The 22,451-nt window shown below is 38.1% G+C and overlaps 1 protein-coding gene across 5 annotated transcripts in view; it reads right to left on the bottom strand.

The window, feature by feature from the left end:
* Positions 1-22,451, bottom strand: part of MED13L (mediator complex subunit 13L) — a 277,333-nt gene that overhangs the window by 39,608 nt on the left and 215,274 nt on the right. For all 5 annotated transcript variants that reach the window (XM_070627182.1, XM_070627184.1, XM_070627183.1 and 2 more), the window contains 9 exons: positions 20,253-20,444; positions 19,678-19,866; positions 15,844-16,009; positions 13,781-13,885; positions 9,468-10,199; positions 8,309-8,534; positions 7,197-7,302; positions 6,755-6,879; positions 3,621-3,720 (listed from right to left, as the gene is read on the bottom strand). In XM_070627182.1, the coding sequence (XP_070483283.1) occupies positions 3,621-3,720; positions 6,755-6,879; positions 7,197-7,302; positions 8,309-8,534; positions 9,468-10,199; positions 13,781-13,885; positions 15,844-16,009; positions 19,678-19,866; positions 20,253-20,444 (1,941 nt within the window). The remainder of the gene's footprint in view (positions 1-3,620; positions 3,721-6,754; positions 6,880-7,196; positions 7,303-8,308; positions 8,535-9,467; positions 10,200-13,780; positions 13,886-15,843; positions 16,010-19,677; positions 19,867-20,252; positions 20,445-22,451) is intronic.

Genomic DNA, 22,451 nt, shown 5'->3' with positions numbered 1-22,451 from the left:
AAACTAGGGAGACGAGACAAGCCCAGCCCAGCCAGAAACTACCAGAGAACCAGTAGAGACACTAGACAGTTCATAAATTCTGTGGTGGAAGAATAGGTCTTCAAATGCAGCAGGAACCAGATCAATAAGTTTTCTTTAAAACAAGGCTGAAGACTTAACACAGAGTTAGATTACGCTTGAACTACTTCCATCACCTTTAACCTCTCGCCCCGTTCCTTTTCCCAAGCCAAAGAGCAGCTACTAGTCAACTTTAACATAAAATTAATCTGTAAGTATAATATTTTAAACTATGACTTTCATAAAATCTTCAAATTCATATTACTTTATAGATCTTAATCACCCAGTAGATATTTGGAAAATAAAGAAATTATATAAATTCTCTTTGAGTTAAAATGACAATGAATTTAAACATAGCCATTCCTTCACTGACAAGTATTCTGGCTATGGTACAAAATTTTACCAAAAAATTATTTTATGAAATTAATTTTAAAATTTTCTCTAAGAAATGTACTGGGGCATTTTTCACTTAGGGCTACTCAACTTCTTTGATGCTGCCTAACACAGTTACATATCTCAGTTTTCAAAGCCTCAGCCTCCTTGATAATTTTATCAAAGGTAAAAGAGAACACAAAAAAAGTACAGATGAAATGAGATTCCACTTGCCAGAGATTCACTTTAGAAAGTGGTCTTCACCATTTCTATTATTAAATAGTCATGCACCACACAACAAAGTTTCAGTCAATAACAGACCGCGTGTACGAGGGTGGTGCCATAGGATTGGGACATACAGCCCAGGTGCGTAGTAGGCTATATCTCTGGGTTTGCGTGAGTGCCCTCTATGATGTTCGCACAATGACGAAATCACCTAAAAACGCATTTCTCAGAACGTATCCCCGTTGTTAAGAGATGCATGACTGTATTTTTAAGGAAGACTCAACCTCTAGCTTCAATTTCCTCATCTGCAAAATGGGAATAGTATCTACCCCATTTTTTTGTGCAAGTTAAATGAGATATCTATGCACAGAAGTGAACACTTTGCCATGTACATCTAAACATTCAGTAAATGATGAAGTCAGCAATAATCAGTCCTCACTCCCAATTTTGGTCTGACTGGAAAAAGATGGAAATGCTGTGAAGTTACATGGAATTTCTGAAAAGAGATGACCCCAAAGAAGTTTTGAGATGAAATAAAGAGAATTGGACTCAAAGTAGGTAATGCAGAAAGAACACAGAAACCCAGAGAAACACTCTGGTCCTCCAAAACAGAACAACACGGCTTGCCTGTTTAATTTTCTTGCTAAAAATGGCTAAAGTGAGGGTGGGAACAGCTACCAGAATGGACTGGAGTTGAGGTGTCTTGCCTACAATGCTCCACTTACTTATGTCCTGCCCATCCTTCCAGATCCACACTGCATTTTAGCTGGGACTCCTTAAGGACACCAACCATCTCCTGTCCTGGACTTCAAGCATTCACGCACAGGACTGAAGCCCTTCCACAGAAGCATCAGCACTAATCTCTCCAGATTCTCCTCGCCCCAGGGCACCTAGCAGAGTCCCTTGCAAACAGTAAGTGCCCTTGCAGAATAAATAAATGAAGCCAACTCAAATGCCCAATTTTTGCATTTGGCCTCCTCAAAGACTCATGCTTCAAAATCACATGCTTTCAAAGACAAAAATTCATAAGCAACTGGTTAGTAGTAAAATCTAAGAAAAACACTTCCGTTTTTATTATTATAACACAATACTACCTCAACACAGACTTGATGCTACACTAAACCTCGTTGTCACGGCATGCTGCTTTCTTGATTATCACATACACCAATGAACGGGTTTGGACCTATGCTATCCAACACAGCATCCGTTAGCCACACGTGGCTGTGGAGCACTCAAAATGGGGCTCGTCCAAACTGAGATGTGTTGTGTGTGTAAAACATACACCAGATTATGAAGAGTGAGGACAAAAGAAGAATGTGAAATATCTCAATATTTTTTATACTGATTACATGTAAAAATTACAATATTTTGGATACATTAAGTTAAATAAAATAGATTATTGAAGTTAACTTCACATGGTTCTCTTTACTTTTTTAATATAATATTACAAAACTCAAAATTACCTATGTGGCTTTCATTTATGGCTCACCTTGTATTTCTACTGAATAGAGCTGTTCTAGACATTAAATTTTATAGTATGTCTGTCTTTCCACCTCAACATACAAGAAAGCTGCTGCAGAGATGAGCATTTCTTGCCGCATTTTCATTGCCTTGTCTTAGGAGCAAATATTATGTATATGACACCACACACACATTTACACATACATACTTTGTACACATTAAAAAGATCCTCTTAACTTTCGTGTATCTGTATTTTCCTGATGCTAATATTTTTGCTATACTTCAAATTCATTAACTTTTATAACCTGTACTTTATCATAAAATTTTGAGTAGCTTCTTTTTGAAACAATTCCTTGAATAAAAATGAGAGAAAGAGAGTACGTCATATACATACTGGGCTATGACACTAACTAGCAGGACGGTTTGTGAGTGAATAATCTTGGATGAGTTACCAGACATTTTAACATTTAATATCTCTAAGTATCGCTTAATGTCAAAAAGGGCAGAGGATTAACTGATTCAATACAAAGGAAAAAATTCATTCATCTGACCTATTCCATATGTAGCTACTTTAATACTGTTTCTTTTAATCTGCGAGTTCTATGTTTGTAAAATTCTGCAGTGCAGAGTAATAAAAAAAGAAAATTGTTTAATTAAAAAAACTACAGCAACTGGCTGGCCATCATTATTCATTTTCATACATGTCATGCTTGAGAAAGCTCTGCATATTTTACAAAGCTATGGATCCACTCAAGCTGTCAAGATCCCATCTCTGTATACTTCACACTTCCACATTGGAGTAAATCAGCACTACATTTATAGGTTCATAAAACTTTTCGACTCATCCCTGTGACACGGTGGTTTTTCCCCTCAATTTGTTCTCATTACCAGTTGAAGTTAATGAGAAGGTATTAAAGAATGATTTGCAATGGAATTATGTTTCTGTTTCAGAGTATCCACAGAAGCTACCCTGACTTTCTTTTCTCTTATAGAATAATGTGGTTTCTTAGGGTAAAGGGTAACTAGAAAAAAAGAAAGTTTCTCCTCTTGCCAGCATAATTAATAAAACCAAAAGGAAACACAAAACTTTTGGTATGAATTGAACAAAGGACCACAGAAAACCAACAGTCATTATCCTCGTGTGAATTAAATGTATGGAAATTGACACATTTTACACAAACTTTTATAGTGGAGTATCGCTCTGAAAATCACTGTGCAGTATTTATCCTACTAGGAAAGGGCTATTAGAAAACCAAATCTAAAACACGTTTTTAACCTTAAAAGTTAACTCTTAATTTGAAAACAAAAGGAAAAGGAATTCAAATGAAGATGCTCTCTTAGCTGCCTGCCATCTTAGGAATACCACCTTATAATAAGTTTTAATTCGTAGTTAGTATTCTATTAGAAGGCAAAAAAAGGGGGAATCTCAGATAAGGCACCACTGAGTGTGACACCATTTTATGCAGGTTGAAAGTAGTACGGCAAAGCTCAATTCCTTTTCTTACTTGGTGGGTAAGGAACAGCAGCTCTTCCATCCTTCCCAAGAGGCCGGTCTTCCGTCCCAACCGCAGGCAATTTGGACGAGCGCAGTGCAGGTGATACAGCCTTAGAACAGATTATTATTATTAAAACAGAGTAACACATTTGTACATAAGTAGGGCAGTAGTCAATTATTACTCAGTGTATGCCCACCTATATTTTAAAGGAAAGATAATTCCTTACGTAGTGTTTACAGGTCAGCTTCTAGAAATAACAGCAGACAGTGAAACAAAGGAGATGGCGACCAACTTATCAAGTATGAGTAATTGAGTGTCTCTCCTTTTCACGGATCTAGTGGGGGCAGACTGTGCCATCCAAGCAGAGTTTGCAGACCCTAACAAATCTTCCCTCTCGGCTCATTAGAGAAGTAGTCCCAGGGACATCATAATCCCATTAGGGTGGTGCCTCCAAGTAGTAACTGGGTATCAGTCTGCCTTTCCTCGTGTTTGGAAGCAAGTAGCTAAAACAAATGATCTCAAGGCCTCCCAAACTATTATTCTTTTACTTTTCACCATAAAAAAAAAATCTGCTGCTGCAATTTCCACAGTTACTGTTCATCTTCATACAAAATAATCTTATCTCATAAAATGATTGAAATATATTGAGATTTTTCTTCGATTGGTTATTCAAAACAAATTAGGTACCTTAATAGGCAAGATTACCTTAAGAACTCAAGTGAATTGGTGGCAAGATAAAGATTAAAAAAAAAAAGATTCTCACAAGTAGAAGGCCTTGTATTTATGTCATAGAGTTGAAATGCAGAAGTCGATATGTAAAATTTCATCTCAAAGACATTTGGGATGAAAACTTGGACAATGGCCTCCCAACTCCAGTTACTAGTAAGACGAATTAGCAAAACGATTCTAAGGTAAACTGTTCCCTTGATTAAATGCCAGGCTAGAAATCCAAGTAAAGAAGAAACCATTTCAGAGAAATGAAAATTAGATTAAAAATGTCCAACTCTCCCTTGCATGCTAACATTATCAAAAATATATTCAAAAACAAAGTAAGCGTGTCTTCATTGAGCCCAACAGTCATTCATACTCATGCAGAGAGTAGGTAGGAAGGCTCAGAGCAGAGATGACGATCACCAGGGACGGTGGTTGTGAACAGCACAGGCCACTCCACAAGGCTTGCTTCTTTTCTCACTTCTCCCATTCTACTTGTTGATGCCTTTTCTTTTCACACTTTGTTCCCACCATCACCACCAAAGCATCTACCCTAACCCTCAGGATCTTTAAAACCAATCCTAGATAATGCTTGGCTTCACACAGATAGTCAAGTTCAAAAAGGATCTCCAATGCCTGGATCAACAGTAAGGAAACCTGTCATTTCTTCTACTAAAGTTTTTCACATTGTCCTGTCCTTTTCCTTCATGCAGCCACTGCCTGAATTCAGGTCTTCATGTTTTAATCCAACAAAATTTACCAAAGAGTACTCCTGATTCTGCGTACCAGATTGATAAAAAACAGCACTCACTTCTACCAGGTCAGTTCCACACTTAGCAGCCTTCAGGGTAACACATTTCTGGTGGAGTTCAAAGTCCAAAGCCTTTAGCATGGCCAAAAACCTTTCTAGCCCTATCAATCTTTACCCACCATCCAGAAAACAGACCGATGGCCTGAGCATTATCCCCCAGAGCTCAGCTAGCTAGTCCATTCTTGTTGCTTAACCAGGCTCCAACTAACGTCCCTCTCCCGATTCTCACTAACCCAGTCTTGCCACATTTAAAGTCAAATCCATTCTTCGAGGCCATTATGATCTCATCATCTTCTAAGTACTTATAATACTAATGGTATATAATATCTGTTATTTAGACACATTTTATTTTAAAGTGACAGTGGGCTTTAGAAATCTGATTCCTACTTAACCTTCAAGCCTTAATTTAAACACTGCTCACTGGTCACTTTGTACTTGAACGTCCAGCATCTTTAGATTCAGGTCAATTACTGCACTCACAGCAATAAGTATATTTTTAACTTTTTTTTTTTTCTCTACTCTTTTTTTTTTTTGGTGAGGAAGATTAGCACTGAGCTAACTACTGCCAATCCTCCTCTTTTCGCTGAGGAAGACTGGCCCTGAGCTAACATCCATGCCCATCTTCCTCTACTTTATACGTGGGATGCCTGCCACAGCATGGCTTTTGCCAAGTGGTGCCACGCCCGCAGCTGGGATCCAAAGTGGTGAACTCCGGGCCGCCGAGAAGCGGAACGTGCGAACTTTGCTGAGCCACTGGGCCGGCCCCCTATTTTTAACTTTATTTATATGACATCTGTGAGTATTTCAAGTATAAGGGTGGAAATTTAACAATATCTGTAACCTTGAGTACCTACCACGAAGGAACTGATCATCAAATGATTAACAAGTATATATAAAATGGACGGATGGGAGGAAGGTAAGTACATAAATGAAAGAAAAATAAACTAATAAACTGCCTTCCTTGAAGAGAGGGCCCATCTCACTCATCTCTAGGTCCCCCAGAAATAACAGGCACTTCTACTTGCCCAAAGGTACAGAGTGGGTGAGGAGGACGAGGACACAAACTTCCTGACTCAGCTCAGTGTTCTCCCCCAAAATTATAATTCTTATGTCACTTTGATCATATGATGCTTTGTATTATTTGACTTCTATGCACATAAATTCTATTTCCCTACTATGATGCCATAATGCTAAAAAGTATAGATCATATTTGTATACCTCTCAAAATGCAGACTAACCTCTGACTTAATAGAGGACCAAACCTTATGTGGGTATTATCGTTAAAATCTGAGCTAAAGGAACCACAATCATACATTTCTATTAGTCTCATGGTATTTAGAAGGATTTTTTTTAAATAAATGTGAAAGATTTTAATATTTACAACAGGAATAACACTAATGAAATAAAGCCCTCAGCAAACAAAACCCAACGGATGTTACAGACTACACTAATAAATTTTAGAATCCTTTCCAAGTATATAAATGCTTCTGAAGACCATTCAGAATCTGAAATAAGAGCCCTCAATTCAGGAGACCAAACTATAAATAACTACTGGAACAGACATAAGTCCTCCGGTTCAGGGAAGTTTTCGTTTCCCTTTGTGTAGCTATTGCAGACTCACCCCAAGTTCGTCGTCATCAGAATTATCAAAGATGTTGTCTAAGTCATGCAGGGAAGGTGCCAAATCTGTCACCTGCGTAAGGCTGCTGGAGCCAGCTCTGCCAGCAGCATTATCCTGCCGGACATCTGTGGGAAAGGAGGCAGAAAGACACAGAATGAGCAACTTCATCAAAGGAGACAGCATGAGGAGAGAACAGGGATCTCAATGAGCAAGACCTGCCTGTGAACTGTTTCCCTATGTTTTCAGTTAAATTTAGAGACAATTATTTCCAAATATGTTTATCAGTTTTGAAAGGAACTGAAAAATGAACTATGAAAAATACATTAAGGATGAGATCAAATTATTGCTATCACAATAAGAATATAATCTTAAATTGAGAAGCATCTCCCTCGCATTTTATTTTAGCAACAATCCAAGTGAGGCAAATAATCATTGTACACACCTGTTTTAGTAGCAGAACTGAAAATAGACATGGCATTTTTCCCATCAGGCACCGGCGTGGAATGACCTGGTGTAGTGACATCCTTGGTACCAAATCCATCCTCTGACTGTGTAATAAATTCAGCCAAACAAAACACATGAACACCAACCCAAAGTGTGGAATATGAGGGAGAACACAAAGAATTAGAGGGTAGAATGGAACTTGTTATGAGCACAAGTATGATAAACCATGGTCTATGCAACCAAAGGAAATAAAAGGTATGTCCTTTTCCCTGAATTGAAACAGAACCAAAAACTCCCACACTTTCCCCTCAATCCTCTGAAGTATTCTGAGTCAATCAGCGTTTTATGTCTAAATGGTACTGGTGGCATTTGATGATAGATCTGCCACGGTGTTAAAAGCTGCCTTTAATATCATTTTGGAGGCTGAATTATGGTTCAAGCTTTCTGGATCTAGATAGATCTCTGTAAAGGAATCTAAGATGCATTCTCCTAAACTATACTGGCCTCTTTTAATTGTCTTTTTTCCTCTATTCTCAAGAATACCTCTTTAAATGGCCCAGTATTTTAGAATGTTTTAAAATTTAAGGGTAAAGACAGCAGACACCCCCAGTACTCATTTTTATGACGATGAAACCAGTAGAATTAATACTAACACAGTCTAGGAGCAGTGTTGATATTAATTCAGAAAGATATATAGGTAAAGCGCTTGGCACAGTAAACACAGGAAGCGCTCAATAAACAGCAGATATTGTTATCAACATTTTTTCTTTACATTTTGGGTATTTTGGAGTAATAATTAAAAAGAAATAAGTAGGGAGCATAGGCCAACAAGAATTAGCATATGAAAGGAAACATGCACTGTACAAGCTATAGCCTGGAAATATGAGGCTTCATTTATGTTCAGCTGACTTTTAAACAAAGGTGAGCCATGACATAAAAAGGAACAATATGCTGTTCAATACAATAGTACCAAGAGCATGAATATGGGGACAGAGCAATCAGGCAAGACTATCTCAAACATTCTGCCTCAAAAAGTCGTCCCACACGTGTTGTACTGACATAGATCGAAACCCACACCATATGCTGGACTCTCTCTATGTTAAATGGTACCTTATTCTTTTTCAGGGAATCTTTCTCTGTCCCTTGTTTGCATTTCTTGTTTGCTGTGAAGATGTATTTTATGTCTCCATCCTCAAAGGTATATGGGTCATTGACTTCTCCCAAACTGTCTCCAGGTTGTTGTGATAGAGGCAATGGGTCAAGGAAGTGGAGTGGCTGCATCTGCGGCTGCTTGTCTTGCCAGATTTTAAACCGTTTGTTAGGTTGTGCTAAGAGTCTAAAAGGGAAAATAAATGACAATTTAAAAAGAAATAAGTAGGGAGCATAGGTCAACAATATCAGCATATAAGAGGAAACATGCACTGTACAAGCTACTGCCTGAAAAATAGGTAAAAAAAATAAACAAAGTAAAAAGTTCGATGTTTAGAAAAAAAGAGCAGCATTTATGACACAAAGCATTTGTAAAGCTTAAACCAAACTTAAAAAGCTAAGATAAAAATTCACCTATACAGAGAATTTCTTCAGAGATGATATTCACAATTAAATAAAACTTAGTAGCCTTTGTCAAGAATCTATGTTTTGGTCTCTGATTCCACGGATTCTAGTTAACAGCATAGATGGGCTCTGAGGACAGACTGTCTAGGTTCAAACTGCATCAGTGTCATTTACTAACCGCATGATCCTAGTTTCTTTCTCAGCTATGAAATTACGGTACCAATGTGGTTGTGAGACAGATTAAATGAGATAATCTGTGTAAATTGTTTAGAATAATCGGTAGGTCACAAGCACTATAAATATTAAGTATTATTACTAGACACATGATACATGCCTGAATGCAGGCAAAGCCTCCTTAAAGTGTCAACATACCAAGAAGGCACTGACCGAAAGATGGAAAGTCTCAGAAAGCCATATTCGTTGATTAAGAAACAGCAGGCCAAAAGTAAATTAATACTACTGTGCTAAATGCCACAATGAAACCTTTTTATGCCAGCATGTTTAAATAATGATGTGCATTGAACCCCACGAAGAACAAAGCATTTGACTGAAAGAAACACTTTCCAAATGCAGAGTGCAGGATGGTGAAGAAAATCCTCCTTCATTTTGGATCTGGAGGTTGAGCAGGGAGAGATGAGGAGGAAGGCTGATGCCCAGGAGCCCGGGGCCCCGGCCTTTCGGCGGGTGGTCAGGTGTGGGGGGAGGGCTGCCTTACCTTTGCAGTGCAGTGCTCTCTGAGTTTACCTCCATTTTGGCATCACATCTCTCACCCTGGAGCTCTGGAGGCCGGAACTCAGCATCGTCAAGGGGTGGGAGACGATAACTATGCCACCACTTATCTGATGACTCCGGGTTCGAGGGCCTAATCCCACAATATAAGGCTGTCTCGCTGACCTCTGCCATCAGAGGCAGTCTTTGGCCTACGAGGACAGTTCTGTCATCCAGAGTAGACAATTGCTGGAGTTCTAGCCCATTTCCATAGAGGGCTGGATTCACAGGAACAGATGGTGGGTCCAAACTCTCCGTTTCCTGACCTCGTGGCTGAGGGCTGAGTGTTGGTGGCAGAGGGGAAATAGGGGAATGAGGTGAATCCATAGGATTCAGATTCATTTGCTTGCTTGTATTTCTGGAAGGCACGGCCATTTGCTTATCATACTTCCTACTGCTAGACACCTCCAAGGAGGAGTCTATCCCTGCCAACCCTAGCTTCTGTCCCGCTGTGTCTTGTTCCATGCATAACTCTTCGGCCACGGAGGGCCTATGGTGAAATGGTATCAAGGGTCTCTTTTGCAACTTGTCTCCCTTTTCCTGTCTTTCTGTTGTTTTGTGCTTAGAAGAAGCAGGAGGTGGTAAAGACGAGGACGATGATGGTCCTGCGCTGAGCCCTGGCTGGGATGCTGTGGGAGGTCTACTGGGTCCTACTGCACAACGTTTTAAAAGTTTCTGCCTGAAATGAGAATTAAAATGAAGTCAATACAGATAAAAATAACTGTATCATTATAACCTTACAAAAGAGATGCCTCTGACAAGGTCATGTCTTTTTAAGCACACATTAGATGCACTAATACATTGAAAAGGACTCTCGGTGTTTACACTGCTAACCCTTACAAAAATACTGATTTTAAAAATCCCCAAATCTTTCAAATTTGGTGAGGGCCTCAGATAATCTGTTCACATCGCATCTTAAAACCAAGAGTAATGCGATCATCTACCAAGAAAAAGAGAAAAACAGCTTCCTATTTCTATTTTACAACATTCCACTAACTCCAATATAGAATGGTTTATAATAGCTTGTAGTGTTGTATATCAGGAACAAAGCATCTCTTCCCTAAAGTGTGAAACTAAAAAATTAGGGTCAATCCTGAGAACATTTAAGAGGATAAATATGCTAGAAACCTTATATGCCACTATTATCAAAGAAAGAAGGGATAGAGCCAGCCCTGGTGGCCTGTCAGTTAAGTTTGCCGTGCTCCACTTCAGAAGCCTGGGTTCAGTTCCCAGGCACGGACATATACCACTCATCTGTTAGTGGCCATGCTGTGGCAGCAGCTCACATATAAAAAGAGGAATATTGGCAGCAGATGTTAGTTCAGGGAAAATCTTCCTTAGCAAAAAAAGAATAAAAAGAAAAGAAAAGAAAGAAAGAAGGGATAAAATAAAAGACAATTTGGATCTTACAGACATACATTAAAATGAGACAAGTAAAAAGGTCAGGAGTGAATATTATAACACACATATACACATGCATTTGTACTATCTAAGCAGGAATAGCAAGTTTGCTCACATTCTAACATACTTCTTGGCAAGCGTGGGTGTGAGAAATTGCTCAGTAAGGGCCCACTAGATGATGCCAAGGTTTAATCTGTGCAACAAAGTTATATAGCAGGTCAGCCAGTTCCTCCCAATATATAAATCATTCCCAGGGAAAAATGTAGGCTCTCCTGCCAGTGTAGCAGTAACTCTCTGAGGCCACTAGGGTGGCATTAAATTACTGCTGCATTGCACTAAATGATGCCCAGGTGGGCAGTAAAAGGGATTTGTGCGGCATAATGGTATGGTTTAGTGGGACAGCAGGATGGCCACTCTGCCCCGTAAGGCCATTAAATAGTGTAAGAAGTGGACCATTCCATAACGGGTTTGGTAATCCTGCAGCAGATAATCTGAAAACACTCTTGCCAAAGTCTTTGCTACTCTAAAAGAAAAATCATGACTTTGAAGAAGGTGCTACTGTCAATAAGGCAAAAACTGTGCTTTAAATCAGGGTACAGTACCACAGTAAGAGACGAATGTCTCGTGAAAATATCTCAGTTATATCTTCTAAGGGTGCTTATTTTAAAACCTAAGCTCTAAAAGTCTTTTACATAAAACTTGTTGATATAGATTTTCTCAGAGAGCATTTAACCACACCAGTCTTTTGATAGATATGCTATGGTAGCCTCTTCAAAGCAAGGACTGTTTGCAAAGTAGATAATCTTATAAAGTCATTTTTTCACTGTATTTAATGACTCAGCTACATTGTAAAATGGTTAGAATTAGGGATACGCCAGTAAGTAATGGACTATCATTGGAAACCTCTGAACAGGTAAGGGAGCTCACTGAAGCAGGCAGCAGGAAGATCAGGGGGAGAAGGCTAACTATGTGGGTGGTCCAGTGTGGGAAGGAAACAGAGGTAGGGCCAAATAGTGTAGAAACAAATGGTGACTAAAAGAATGAGGAACATAGAATGTCTATGATAGACATTTCGAAGGAAGTCACTGTGAAATGTAATAATAACACTGATCTAGAAAATGAAGAAAAATACATGATCAAGTTTCTAGACTGAGAAGGGAAAGTTGTGATAAAAATGACTGCAAGAGTATCTGATTTGTGAAGAAACAGACCTCTTGATATTAAAGATACTTCTTAAAGGTACCCCGAAAATACAAGACTGGAGTACATGTGAGAAGTCAAGTCTAGAGATAAACATTTGGAAGTTAATGGAATGGCATACATAACTATAAAAAAGACCTGGAAGTACAGGAATTTGGTGAAGAAATAGAGCAATAACTCCAGAGGACCAAAGAAAAAGTGTCATTTGTTTATTTACACTTCAGGTAAAAATAATTCAAGGTAGCAAATAAAAATGTGATAGAAATCAGTAAAAAGGTTATTTTTAAAAAGTGAGAAACTCTGGATTAAGAGCAGGAAAAATAAGATGAAGGCACAAGTGAAGTTAAACACACTAAAATTTTTATCCTATGCACTTCCTAAAAGTGGACCATAATTTGGCTGTGAGCTGTTTAGAAATCCATGTTAATAGAAAAACATTTTTTGTCATACAATTTACAATGGCCTAGAAACAAAAGCAAAACAGGGATTCAACTGGTATCCCACACCTATCCCGAGACTAGAGAGAGATTCTCACATGTTCGGAGGGAGGACATTTAATGAGCAAATGACTTCTTCAAAAACACCCTCCTTGAAAAATTGATCATGAATTTCATTAGGCTGATACAGCATCTATCAGCGAAAAGCTTGCCTACGAAGGCAGAACTTGATAGAAGAGAATCAACTGAAGGGGCAGGGAAGGACAGGAAGAAGGTATCAAAACTGTTGCGTAAGTGTACAGACATATACAAAAGTTAGCCTACATTCTCAGGGGGCATATGACTGCCTCCCTACCCCGAAGCCAGTTCCTTAATGCCACATTAAGAACTCCCCAATCTAAACTAGAGAAATGAATGGCCAGCTTCTAAATGTACCTATCTCAACTGAACTTTTTATAAGTATTGAGCAGTACCAAATGTGAAAATGCAAACTCTGGAAGCAAAGCTACTCTAAGTGATTCATGCTGATGAGTAACCATCACCACAGGCTCTAACAGTCAGCTGAGCTGGGGGTAAGGCTGACGTACACTGAAGAAATCTAAGAAGCCTAATGAAAACCCATGACAATAAGGTTCTTTACTATCACAAGGAGTTTAAGTCAAGGGAATACCCACCGAGGAGTGCAAAACTTTTCTACGCAACGCAACGTGAGGTCCTACTCAAATATCAAAATGAATGAGCAGCCATTTCAGCTTTTAGTTTTGTGACCAAATGCCTGCCTCGGTCACCAAAAGACACCCGCACCAACAACAAAGTGTCTACGGAAGGTCTATTTAATCAGAACTCTACTAACTCCAGCCAACTTGTTTAACATCTCCCTCTGCTTGCACATTAAGAGGATCTAAAGACACTCATTTAAAGGGAAAGACACTGTCTTGCCAAACCGATGCCTTCAGTTTTGAAGTGGGCACCCTGAAGAAACTTGTGGGAGTGATTTGGTAACAGGGCCAGTTGTCTAAAAAAGCTCTTTCTGAGTCTTGCTAATAAGACTGTATCATCTGCATATAAGAAAAGACCAATCTTTTTCTTCACTACTAGAGGAGGAAGAAGATTTAAAACAAAACAAAATAACGGGGAAGAAGTGGTCTGAGAGGCCAGGAGACAGCCAACCAAATGTTCCGCCATTCTGGTCGACCACTGTTCTGCCTTTTCCCCTACTCACCTAGAGCAGGAACAGCTGACTCTTTGGGTTGGATCCACAAAATCCCAAGTAGCAGGATTGTTAGCGGGCTCTTCTTCAAGAGTTGGAGTTGACATTTGGCTCCTCCTAAAAAATGGTTAAAAATGTGACTTGCATAAACATGAGATAATCTTTATACCCCTGGGGGGAAAAATGTTAAAAACGAATACATTTTACATAGCAATGGTATCCTGTTGATGTATAGTTCAGAGCAACTCAGGGGGGAAAAAACCCCAATTACTTGTTCTATACACTAGAAGAAGCAGGATTCAAAATATTTTTATTTAAGTTTAACATACACGGTAACACAGGTGGTACACATAGCAATTAAAACCTCTGGCACTATTAGTTGTTGCTTAAAAAAAGTCTCCTAAATTTTGTAGTAGTAACCTCAATTTTTAAAAAATTATCTTTTCACAGCATCCATGAATTATACGCCCTCACATAGACTGCTTGAATCACTATTAAAACTCCTATATTTATCAGCATTTAAGGGCAGCACTCCACATTTGTAATGTGAACTAAAAGACAAGAAATAAAAATAGCTTCTCCAGGTCACTGATAATTGGAAGCAAAAAGCAGCTATCTATTGTTACACGGTGAAAACAAGAGCGCTGGGCAATATTTCTGTACTGCCGCCTTTGCTACAGCTGACACTGCGAAGCGTTTCAACGCTGGCTCTGCAGGGAGTGCTCTTGCTCTCCACCCTCCCCTGCCTTTCTGGTGTCTCACTTTCCCATTCTGTGGCGCTGATAGAGAGGCTGGGGTCTATTAGAGCTGACGGAGGTCAAAGGTTAGCAGTGATAAGAATCAAAGATGGTAAATGAAAGGAGAAGAAAAAGAAAACGTTAACTTGGAAGTTGTCTAGGCATTGCAGATAGAAGTGAAAAATATCTGCACCAATTATTCTAAAGGAAAGGATCATTTTAAGTGACAAGAGATACCTTTTTAACTCTAGAAAGTGACGTATGATTTTTCCATTCTATTTTGGGTTTTATCTACTACATCTTCTTCAGCAGCCTATTCTAGAATTCATTCATTGGGAAATAAATATTCAGTATGAATTTTCTAAAGCTATGTCCAAAGGACAGGTTTTAAATCTGTACATAAAAATTTGAATAATGGTCACTTAAGAAACATTTAATTGACTTCTAAATGAGTGGATTCTTAGCAGTTATAGACAAGAATGTCCACATTTATTCTGTCCCAGAGAATCAAGAATCATTTGTTTACCTGCATCAATCAAGAAAGTGCACATCTCAGTCATATTAAAACAGATAGGAAACATGCTGAATATGTTTACATATATCTTGATAAGTGGAATAGCATCTACTGAGTACTGTTTTTCATTAGCATTCACAAAATTAAAATAATCAGCATCAATCTCTTAGAATCAATTCCCCCGCTTTTCTAAAAATATGTTAAGGAAGGAAGGAGGGAGGGAAGGAAAAGACAGGAAGGAAAGGAAGTAAGGGAGGAAAAGAAGGAAGAAAAGACAGGGAGGGAAGGATGAAGAAGGGGCAGGAAAGAACATAGTTTCCCCAAATTAACAACCAGAAGCACAGCAGCTGGTGCACACCCCTCTTACTGCCAGCAGTTCAGTTCAGAAACGTACTGTCAATGAAAACAGAACGTGGTAAACGTGAAAACATGGCGAAGAAGGGCATTTCTCTTTGCATGTAGGAAACATCCATAAATTGGTGTACAAAGGAAACCCAAACCCGCTGATTACTATCTTGACGCTCAGCGTGAATCTCTGAGCCACCTGTGCTAAAAAATGTCAGATGAACTATGATCTCCATAGAGATCTGAAGACGATCAGGAACTTCCAAAATGTCCTGAATAATCAAATCAAGTAAAGTAAACGTCTTTATTTTAACATCTCTGTTCTGAATTTTATCTTATTATGTTCAAAAAGATGAAATACCGATCCAATGACCCCTCAGGTTTGGTCACACAATAATGTAATCTGATTGATCCTCTTCACGTAGTAATCAAAGAGATGGTTACTAAACCATGATCCAGACATACTGCAAAAAACCTACTTGGACTGGGTTCTGTTGAGGATGCATTCCTTCCAGACTCGATGGACCATGTGATTGTGGAGTTTGGGAGGAATCTTCCCCGATCTCTTTGGACTGTGCATAGTTATCATCCCCCCGTCTTGGGAACCGAGGTGACTGAGCGCACTCTGCGTACCTCCACTCTCACCTGAAAAAGAAAGACGACGTGGAACGTCAGAGTTTTCGCAAACAGTCTTCTAGTGCACAGACTGCTGGCTTATTAAACACAAACATTACAATTGTTGAAACTCATATGCATGTAGCTTTGCCCCATTCGCTGGCAACAATCTGTAGCTATGAGTACAAGTTGTTTCAGTCAATTTTTTTCCTAGCACTTTGTATGACTCTTTGTGTTCTGCCTAAAAGAGTTAATCACATCCACACACACACACCCTCACAGTGTACCCATACACTACTCCACTGGTATTGGAGACAACTTAAACGGAAGGTTTCATACATCACAATATTAAAGATGGAAATATGCATGATTGTTTTAAATCTCAATGCAATAAATATCTTTCAAGGCAGAAGAAAACAGTAGAGGGAGCCTTCTGCTCATTTAGCTACATGGCTGTGAAACAACTGCACACAGTGCCCTGGGCAGGAGAAAGAACTTCACGGCACAAGGCATTTAACAAGGTCAAATTTCAAATTCGTGTGTGCAACTGTTTGTCCTTATGCCTGACACTATTTAGGAAAGCTCAGTACTAAAACACTCAAAGAGCTTGTCTCAACATTTTCTATCTGGGGATTAAAAATTCACTGGTTTCTCTCTAATAACTCCACTTAGTTTTCCCAACTACAGTTGGTATGTGATCCACTTCTATCTATTATGTCACTACGATTGCTGAGAATACTGGTTGTAGGTTATATTATTTTACTACATACAAGACAGATACTGAAGTCCCCTTCCAGTACTAAATTCTGATTCAATTACTTCCATCTATTTGATTTCAGAAGTATATTGTGGGTTTTATTCTCAATAGAACTATGGTGCAAAACATCTTGACCAAAATAACCAATTTAAGGTACTCTGGAAGCCTCCACTCTCATCCGAAAAAGAAAGAAGCAATCTTATATCACAAATTAACATTCTTGGTATCAATGAAACGCAATCATTTAGATGAGCTGAATGGTTAGGCTTAGCTCTATTTTTTTTTAAAAAAAAAAAAGAAAGAAAGAAAAAAAAAAACCAACATGCCTACATCCTAAGGAACTGAAGCTTTCTTGTCCCTCAGAAAAGTACTGTTATATTACAAATGAGACAAAGGAGACAAGAAATTTGGTCTTTCATTACTACCTTCTATCTTAAAAGTTCTCTGACTTGATTCATGTTGCAAAATAAGTCATTTCAGTTTTACAACAGATTTTCAGATGCCCATTATAAAACTAAGCAAAGTGAAGAAACAGACATAAATAACATAGCCCTCCAACCCCAAACACCCTACAATATAGCTAAAGAGACCCATACCATAATATCATAAGGGAATAATTTATGACCAAAACAGAAGAAAGACGGGGGAAACAAGCTTTTCTGGTTAATGCTGGCTTAATGCTCTTCATTAGTTTTTAATGAGTTAACTGAAATATGTGTGCTATCTCATATGGAATTAAATCAGACTTGTACTCCCTGCCGTTAAATGCATACTGAACGTTGTTTCTCACAACTGTCTCCACAAAGAGAAGAGGCAGGCTCATGAACCTATCCACACGGGGCATGAGTGACTTCACCAGATGTAACTGGACCCTAGGTCCCCTGACACTCTGGAGAGTCTTGCCCTTTTTAGGGGGCAAAGTAACCCACTGTGTCCTCTCTGGGAAAACATGGCAATGCTCAATGTTAGTCACCTGCAGAATGAGAAAGCTGAGCAGGACTCTCTCTGATGCAGCATTAAGTATCCTAAGTTGTAATTCAACAGATCATAATAGGAAAATTTGGACAAATTCAATTTATGACAAAGATAGCAGCTGCTTTTTAGTTTTTTGTCTGTCAGTTTTAGGCAGTGAGGAGGTATCAGGGGATTTATTTACCCAGGGCCTAGCACGATAACTAGAGTTAGAGGGGAAGGAATTTGAAGATCCATAGTTACGAAGTTCACAACGAAAGCCATGATAAACAAAACCTCTTGTTTTGGAATTATGAAATTTAGAGTTCTGAACTGATCAGCAGTCAAGGCATCATCTACACAGCAGGCCTTCAATGTGAAGTTGAATACAAATTTCACTAAGTACCAGGCACAACAAAAATGAACAGATAAACAAAACTGATGAGAACTTACATAGTACAATTGATAAAAATCCAAACCTTGAAATGAATTATGATTAAAACTTCCAAAATATTGATAATTCTAATCTTTATATTAATATATCTTCTCAAGGGTGATTATTATAAGAGATTGGAAAAGTGCTTTTTTTCTTTTACAGTTTAAAGTAGTTTAATAAAACTTAGTTGATGGCAAATCCTTTTGACAAGCGATCATCCAAATTCTCTACTCTACCATATTACAGCTGGATGGACACTTTTTTCACCATCTTAGCAACTACATGGCTCTTAAAAACAGAGGCTACGTGTTGTCCATTTCTGTGTCTCCCACACACCGGGTAATTCCTTCCAGATAACTTAATAATGTGCGCTGAAACTGGAGTTTTGAGTACTGCTTTAAATTTTTTACACTACCATCTGTATATTGCTTTATTGCTTACAGAATGTCAAGTGCACTACCGAATATGTACAACAACCCTATAAAGTATGTAGGATTTAAAAGAGAAGGAAACTGAGGTACACAACGAGTATGAGGATTAAATAAGGCCACGCATCTAGTAAAAGCTATGGCCAGGTTTTAAAATTAGTTGTGTTTAATCACAAAGCCTACACTTTTCCCCAATATATGGTTTAACCATGAACATTTATTGAATGCCCACTATGTGTCGAGCACTATGCTAGAAACTTTGAAATACTATCTTACCTAATCCTCATGAAAATCACCATGTAAGTGTGTACCATGCTTGATAGTCTGCTTTCAAAGTCTAGCAGTCAAGACTTTATCTACTCTGAAGCTCCTGCTAACATGGCCCACATTAAATGCCTATAAATAATCTCATTTCTGCTCAAGTATGATGAATATCCTCTCCTTAATGACTAGATTTCCAATTAAAATGAAGTCAACCACAACAACAAAAATGTTAATATAGAAAATATACTACTCAACAAAGCAGGCAAAACCTCCCAATTTAAACAATTTTTGAATTTTTTCATGAAAAAAAGCTGTTTAAACTGTCAAAATTTTCACGTGTAGTTAACATTTTTCATTAATGTAGACAGATTACTGATAGGAGGAAGCATTTATCCAGGGCTCCTGGATGCCAGTCTAACTTTATAATATGGTAGGGAAAGAATTATCCAAGTCTTGTCCCTGGCTGGCCATGCCAACTGGACAAAGGCTTCAGCCATTCTCTGATTTAGTATTTTACATTTAAAAAAAAAAAGCAATGTACATCTTGCCTCCTGACTGTGTGTGTACATGCACACACGCTCACATGAATGTATCAAGGGGAAGATGTGTGTGCAGAACTTAAGAGAAACAGCTAAACTGATTAATTGGAGTAAAGACTAATGTGTGCACAACTGAAACTCTGAAGCACATAACTTTTGTTTGAAATTCTCATTCTCCGTTTTGTAAAATTCCCACGTTGCTCTACCTCAGTCTCTTCCTCCAGGAATTTCTCAATGTGAGCTTTCTCACTTGCCCTATGGCAAGGGAACTACCTGGCTTTCTGGGGTCTCTTCTACCCAGGAGGCTCCTGGATTGCACTCACCTATGACAGCCTGTTCGGGAGAGGTGGGAGGGGTGAGAGGCATCCCACAGTTGCTTGGGTCCTTCACACTACCAAGTCCCTGCTGCCCAACTGTAATGTGACCTCCAGCACTTGCAACACTCTGAGGAACTGGGATGTCATTCTGAGAGATCAAAACAAAAGCTGATGGATAAACCATGCGAACACCACCTGTAAGGAAAGAGAGCAAGGAGAGAACCAGGCCTGAGAAAAAGTTCGTACTAGACTGCCAACTTCATTATTCCAGTGGTCAAAGTTCAATGGTGAAAATGAGATGCTCATTAGGTACTAGTAGCCAAAAGTGATATGTTCCATTCTTTCATAAGTTAATAGCTGTTTAAACGTGTGTTCCAACATTGTGATAATAGCATTTGGAATACAGGGACCATTGGTGCTTCAGGCAAGATAACTACTCAGCATATACCGTGTCAAGAGAATAAAAAAAAGATGGGAAAATTATGGAGATTATTTTTGATGAATCTGAATGATTATCTTTTTAAATTAAGGAAGATGAAGAAGATAGAATAAAGTTCTTCAGGCAAAATATTTTCTCTTACCAACAATTACTTCAACTGCCACAGGGAAATCATCATCATATCCCAACTCCTCCTCTTCTTTCAATTCTTTCTTTTTCAGCACCATTGGATAGAAATACTGCCATTCCTCAATCAACTTACGGGTGGCTGGGTCTGACATCTTGTATGCTTGGCCTGTTAGCGTGCCATTTAAGCCATAAGGACTTACCAGTACTAAGGAAGGGAGGAGAAACATATGTTACAGACCAGAGTCATAATTCCTACTTAAGTGTAATGCTACATGTGGTAATTTTTGGTTAAAGCATAGTATCACTTAATCTTTATTGTTCTTCATTTCCTAATTCCTTTTAAAGTGTGACTTTCAAGTTTCTCATTTTATTATTTCTCATTCATATGCTTCTCAACTCGCCTCAGTTTTGCAAGGAAATCAAATGGGGGAGGTATAACACTATCAGACAGCTATGTCAACACATGATATATAAATTATCTATATATTAAAGAATATACACATCTGTTTGATAACAGCTCATACAATGTAAACACTGAATCTTCCCTAACAGAAGAATATCATCCAATACATGCACCCCAAAACCTGCCTAGAACTGGAACATTTTTCCTATGGCACCTGAGACTTCCCAAATATCTGCGGTAATTACAAAACACTGTCAATAAAACTTCTAATAGCAGAAAAGTCTTAAGGTACCAAGTCTGAAATACAATGCTTAGTTATAATTTCAGCTATGACTGTTTTGAAGGTCTGATGATGAAACTACTATAAATAAAATTTATTTTATTCAAAGAGGGACTCAAAGTCCCTCTAATCTTTCTCTTTCAGTATTTGACCTTGATGCCATTTTCACTGAGCTAGACACAAAAACGTAGTTAACATGATACTATGTATAACCCAGCCAGTTCCTAGCCTGGGGGTCAGTATTTCAACCTTCTGAATAACACTTTTCTGGGGATAAAGGTTATTCTTTCTTAATCCTAATTTTTAAAATATCTCAGCAAAGTCATTTAATGAGATGTCCCCTTTTTTTGATGTCTATTTTTTAACAGCTGAATGCTATATCACATTAATCAAGACAGAGAAAGCTGTAGATATCACATAGTTCTTGATGCCTTTCTTCTATTCCTCACTGATCCAAATGGAATAAAAATACTCCAACCAACACAGTTAATCAAGGGCAATTTTCCTGTATTAACACTTCTAGGAAATTCCCACATCAATATGGTTAATTATCTTCACTGTAATCATCAATAGGCCAACACCTGCCTTAAGAATGTACCTCCTCCACACCAATCGTGTGAAATAAACAAGATAACGTCCCACAAATGTTTTCTATGATTCGAGGCATTAGTAACAAACCAGTAAGATTTAAAATAAGTGGTCTATAGGGTCCTGGTATTGCTTACATTATCTTTCCCAACTTAGAAGGTTAGTTCCCTCATGACTAATAATAATTCCTTCTGTTATTACCATAAATAAACGCTTGAGTGATAAAGTCTATAATGAAGTCAGATGGCCCTTAGCACCTTCATAGTCAAGGAAACATAGTATTTAAATAATTCTGGCAATCCATAATATGCACATACTGTACAATTCTTAAGTGTACAGTTTGAGAATTGGGTTGTTTTGAATTTTATAGCAGTTCACACATAAAACACCACAAATTACAGAATGATAAAGTCTTAAAATGTCTTGCAAGAGTGGGGAAAAACGTAGGTATAAATTAGGACACAGTTAATTGAGGATTCACTGTTCTTTTATATTTTAAGGAAAAAAATGCTTAATTATCTCTAGGGCAAGAAACAGATGCTTTCATCAAATTAAATCAGAATCATACGTAGAAAACCGGAAAGCAATCATAAATAATATGGAGGCTAAACACTCATATGACAGACTGATATATCAATAAAAATACTTTAGTCAAGTCTGTTAAAATATCAGTGTTTTTTAAAAATTACATTTTGTGATATACTATTTCAACCAGACATCTCTAGTAATGATAAATTAGATTGAACCAAAAAAGATTTTTCCTAATGGTTCAATCTAATATTTCAACATTTAAAAACAGTTATTCACAGAAAATTCTGAGTTCCAAGGACAAAACCCAAAGATTTAGGATGCACAGTTAGAGAAAGGGGACATAGAGTTATTTTGGTGATATCTAGGTGATAAGCTGAGAATTAATCAAAATATGAACATAAATTAAATTA

This window comes from Equus przewalskii, chromosome 7 (assembly GCF_037783145.1).
Source record: "Equus przewalskii isolate Varuska chromosome 7, EquPr2, whole genome shotgun sequence".
Taxonomy (NCBI): domain Eukaryota; kingdom Metazoa; phylum Chordata; class Mammalia; order Perissodactyla; family Equidae; genus Equus; species Equus przewalskii.
Note: the sequence above shows the minus strand (reverse complement) of the source record. Positions and strands in the feature narration are given on the sequence as shown.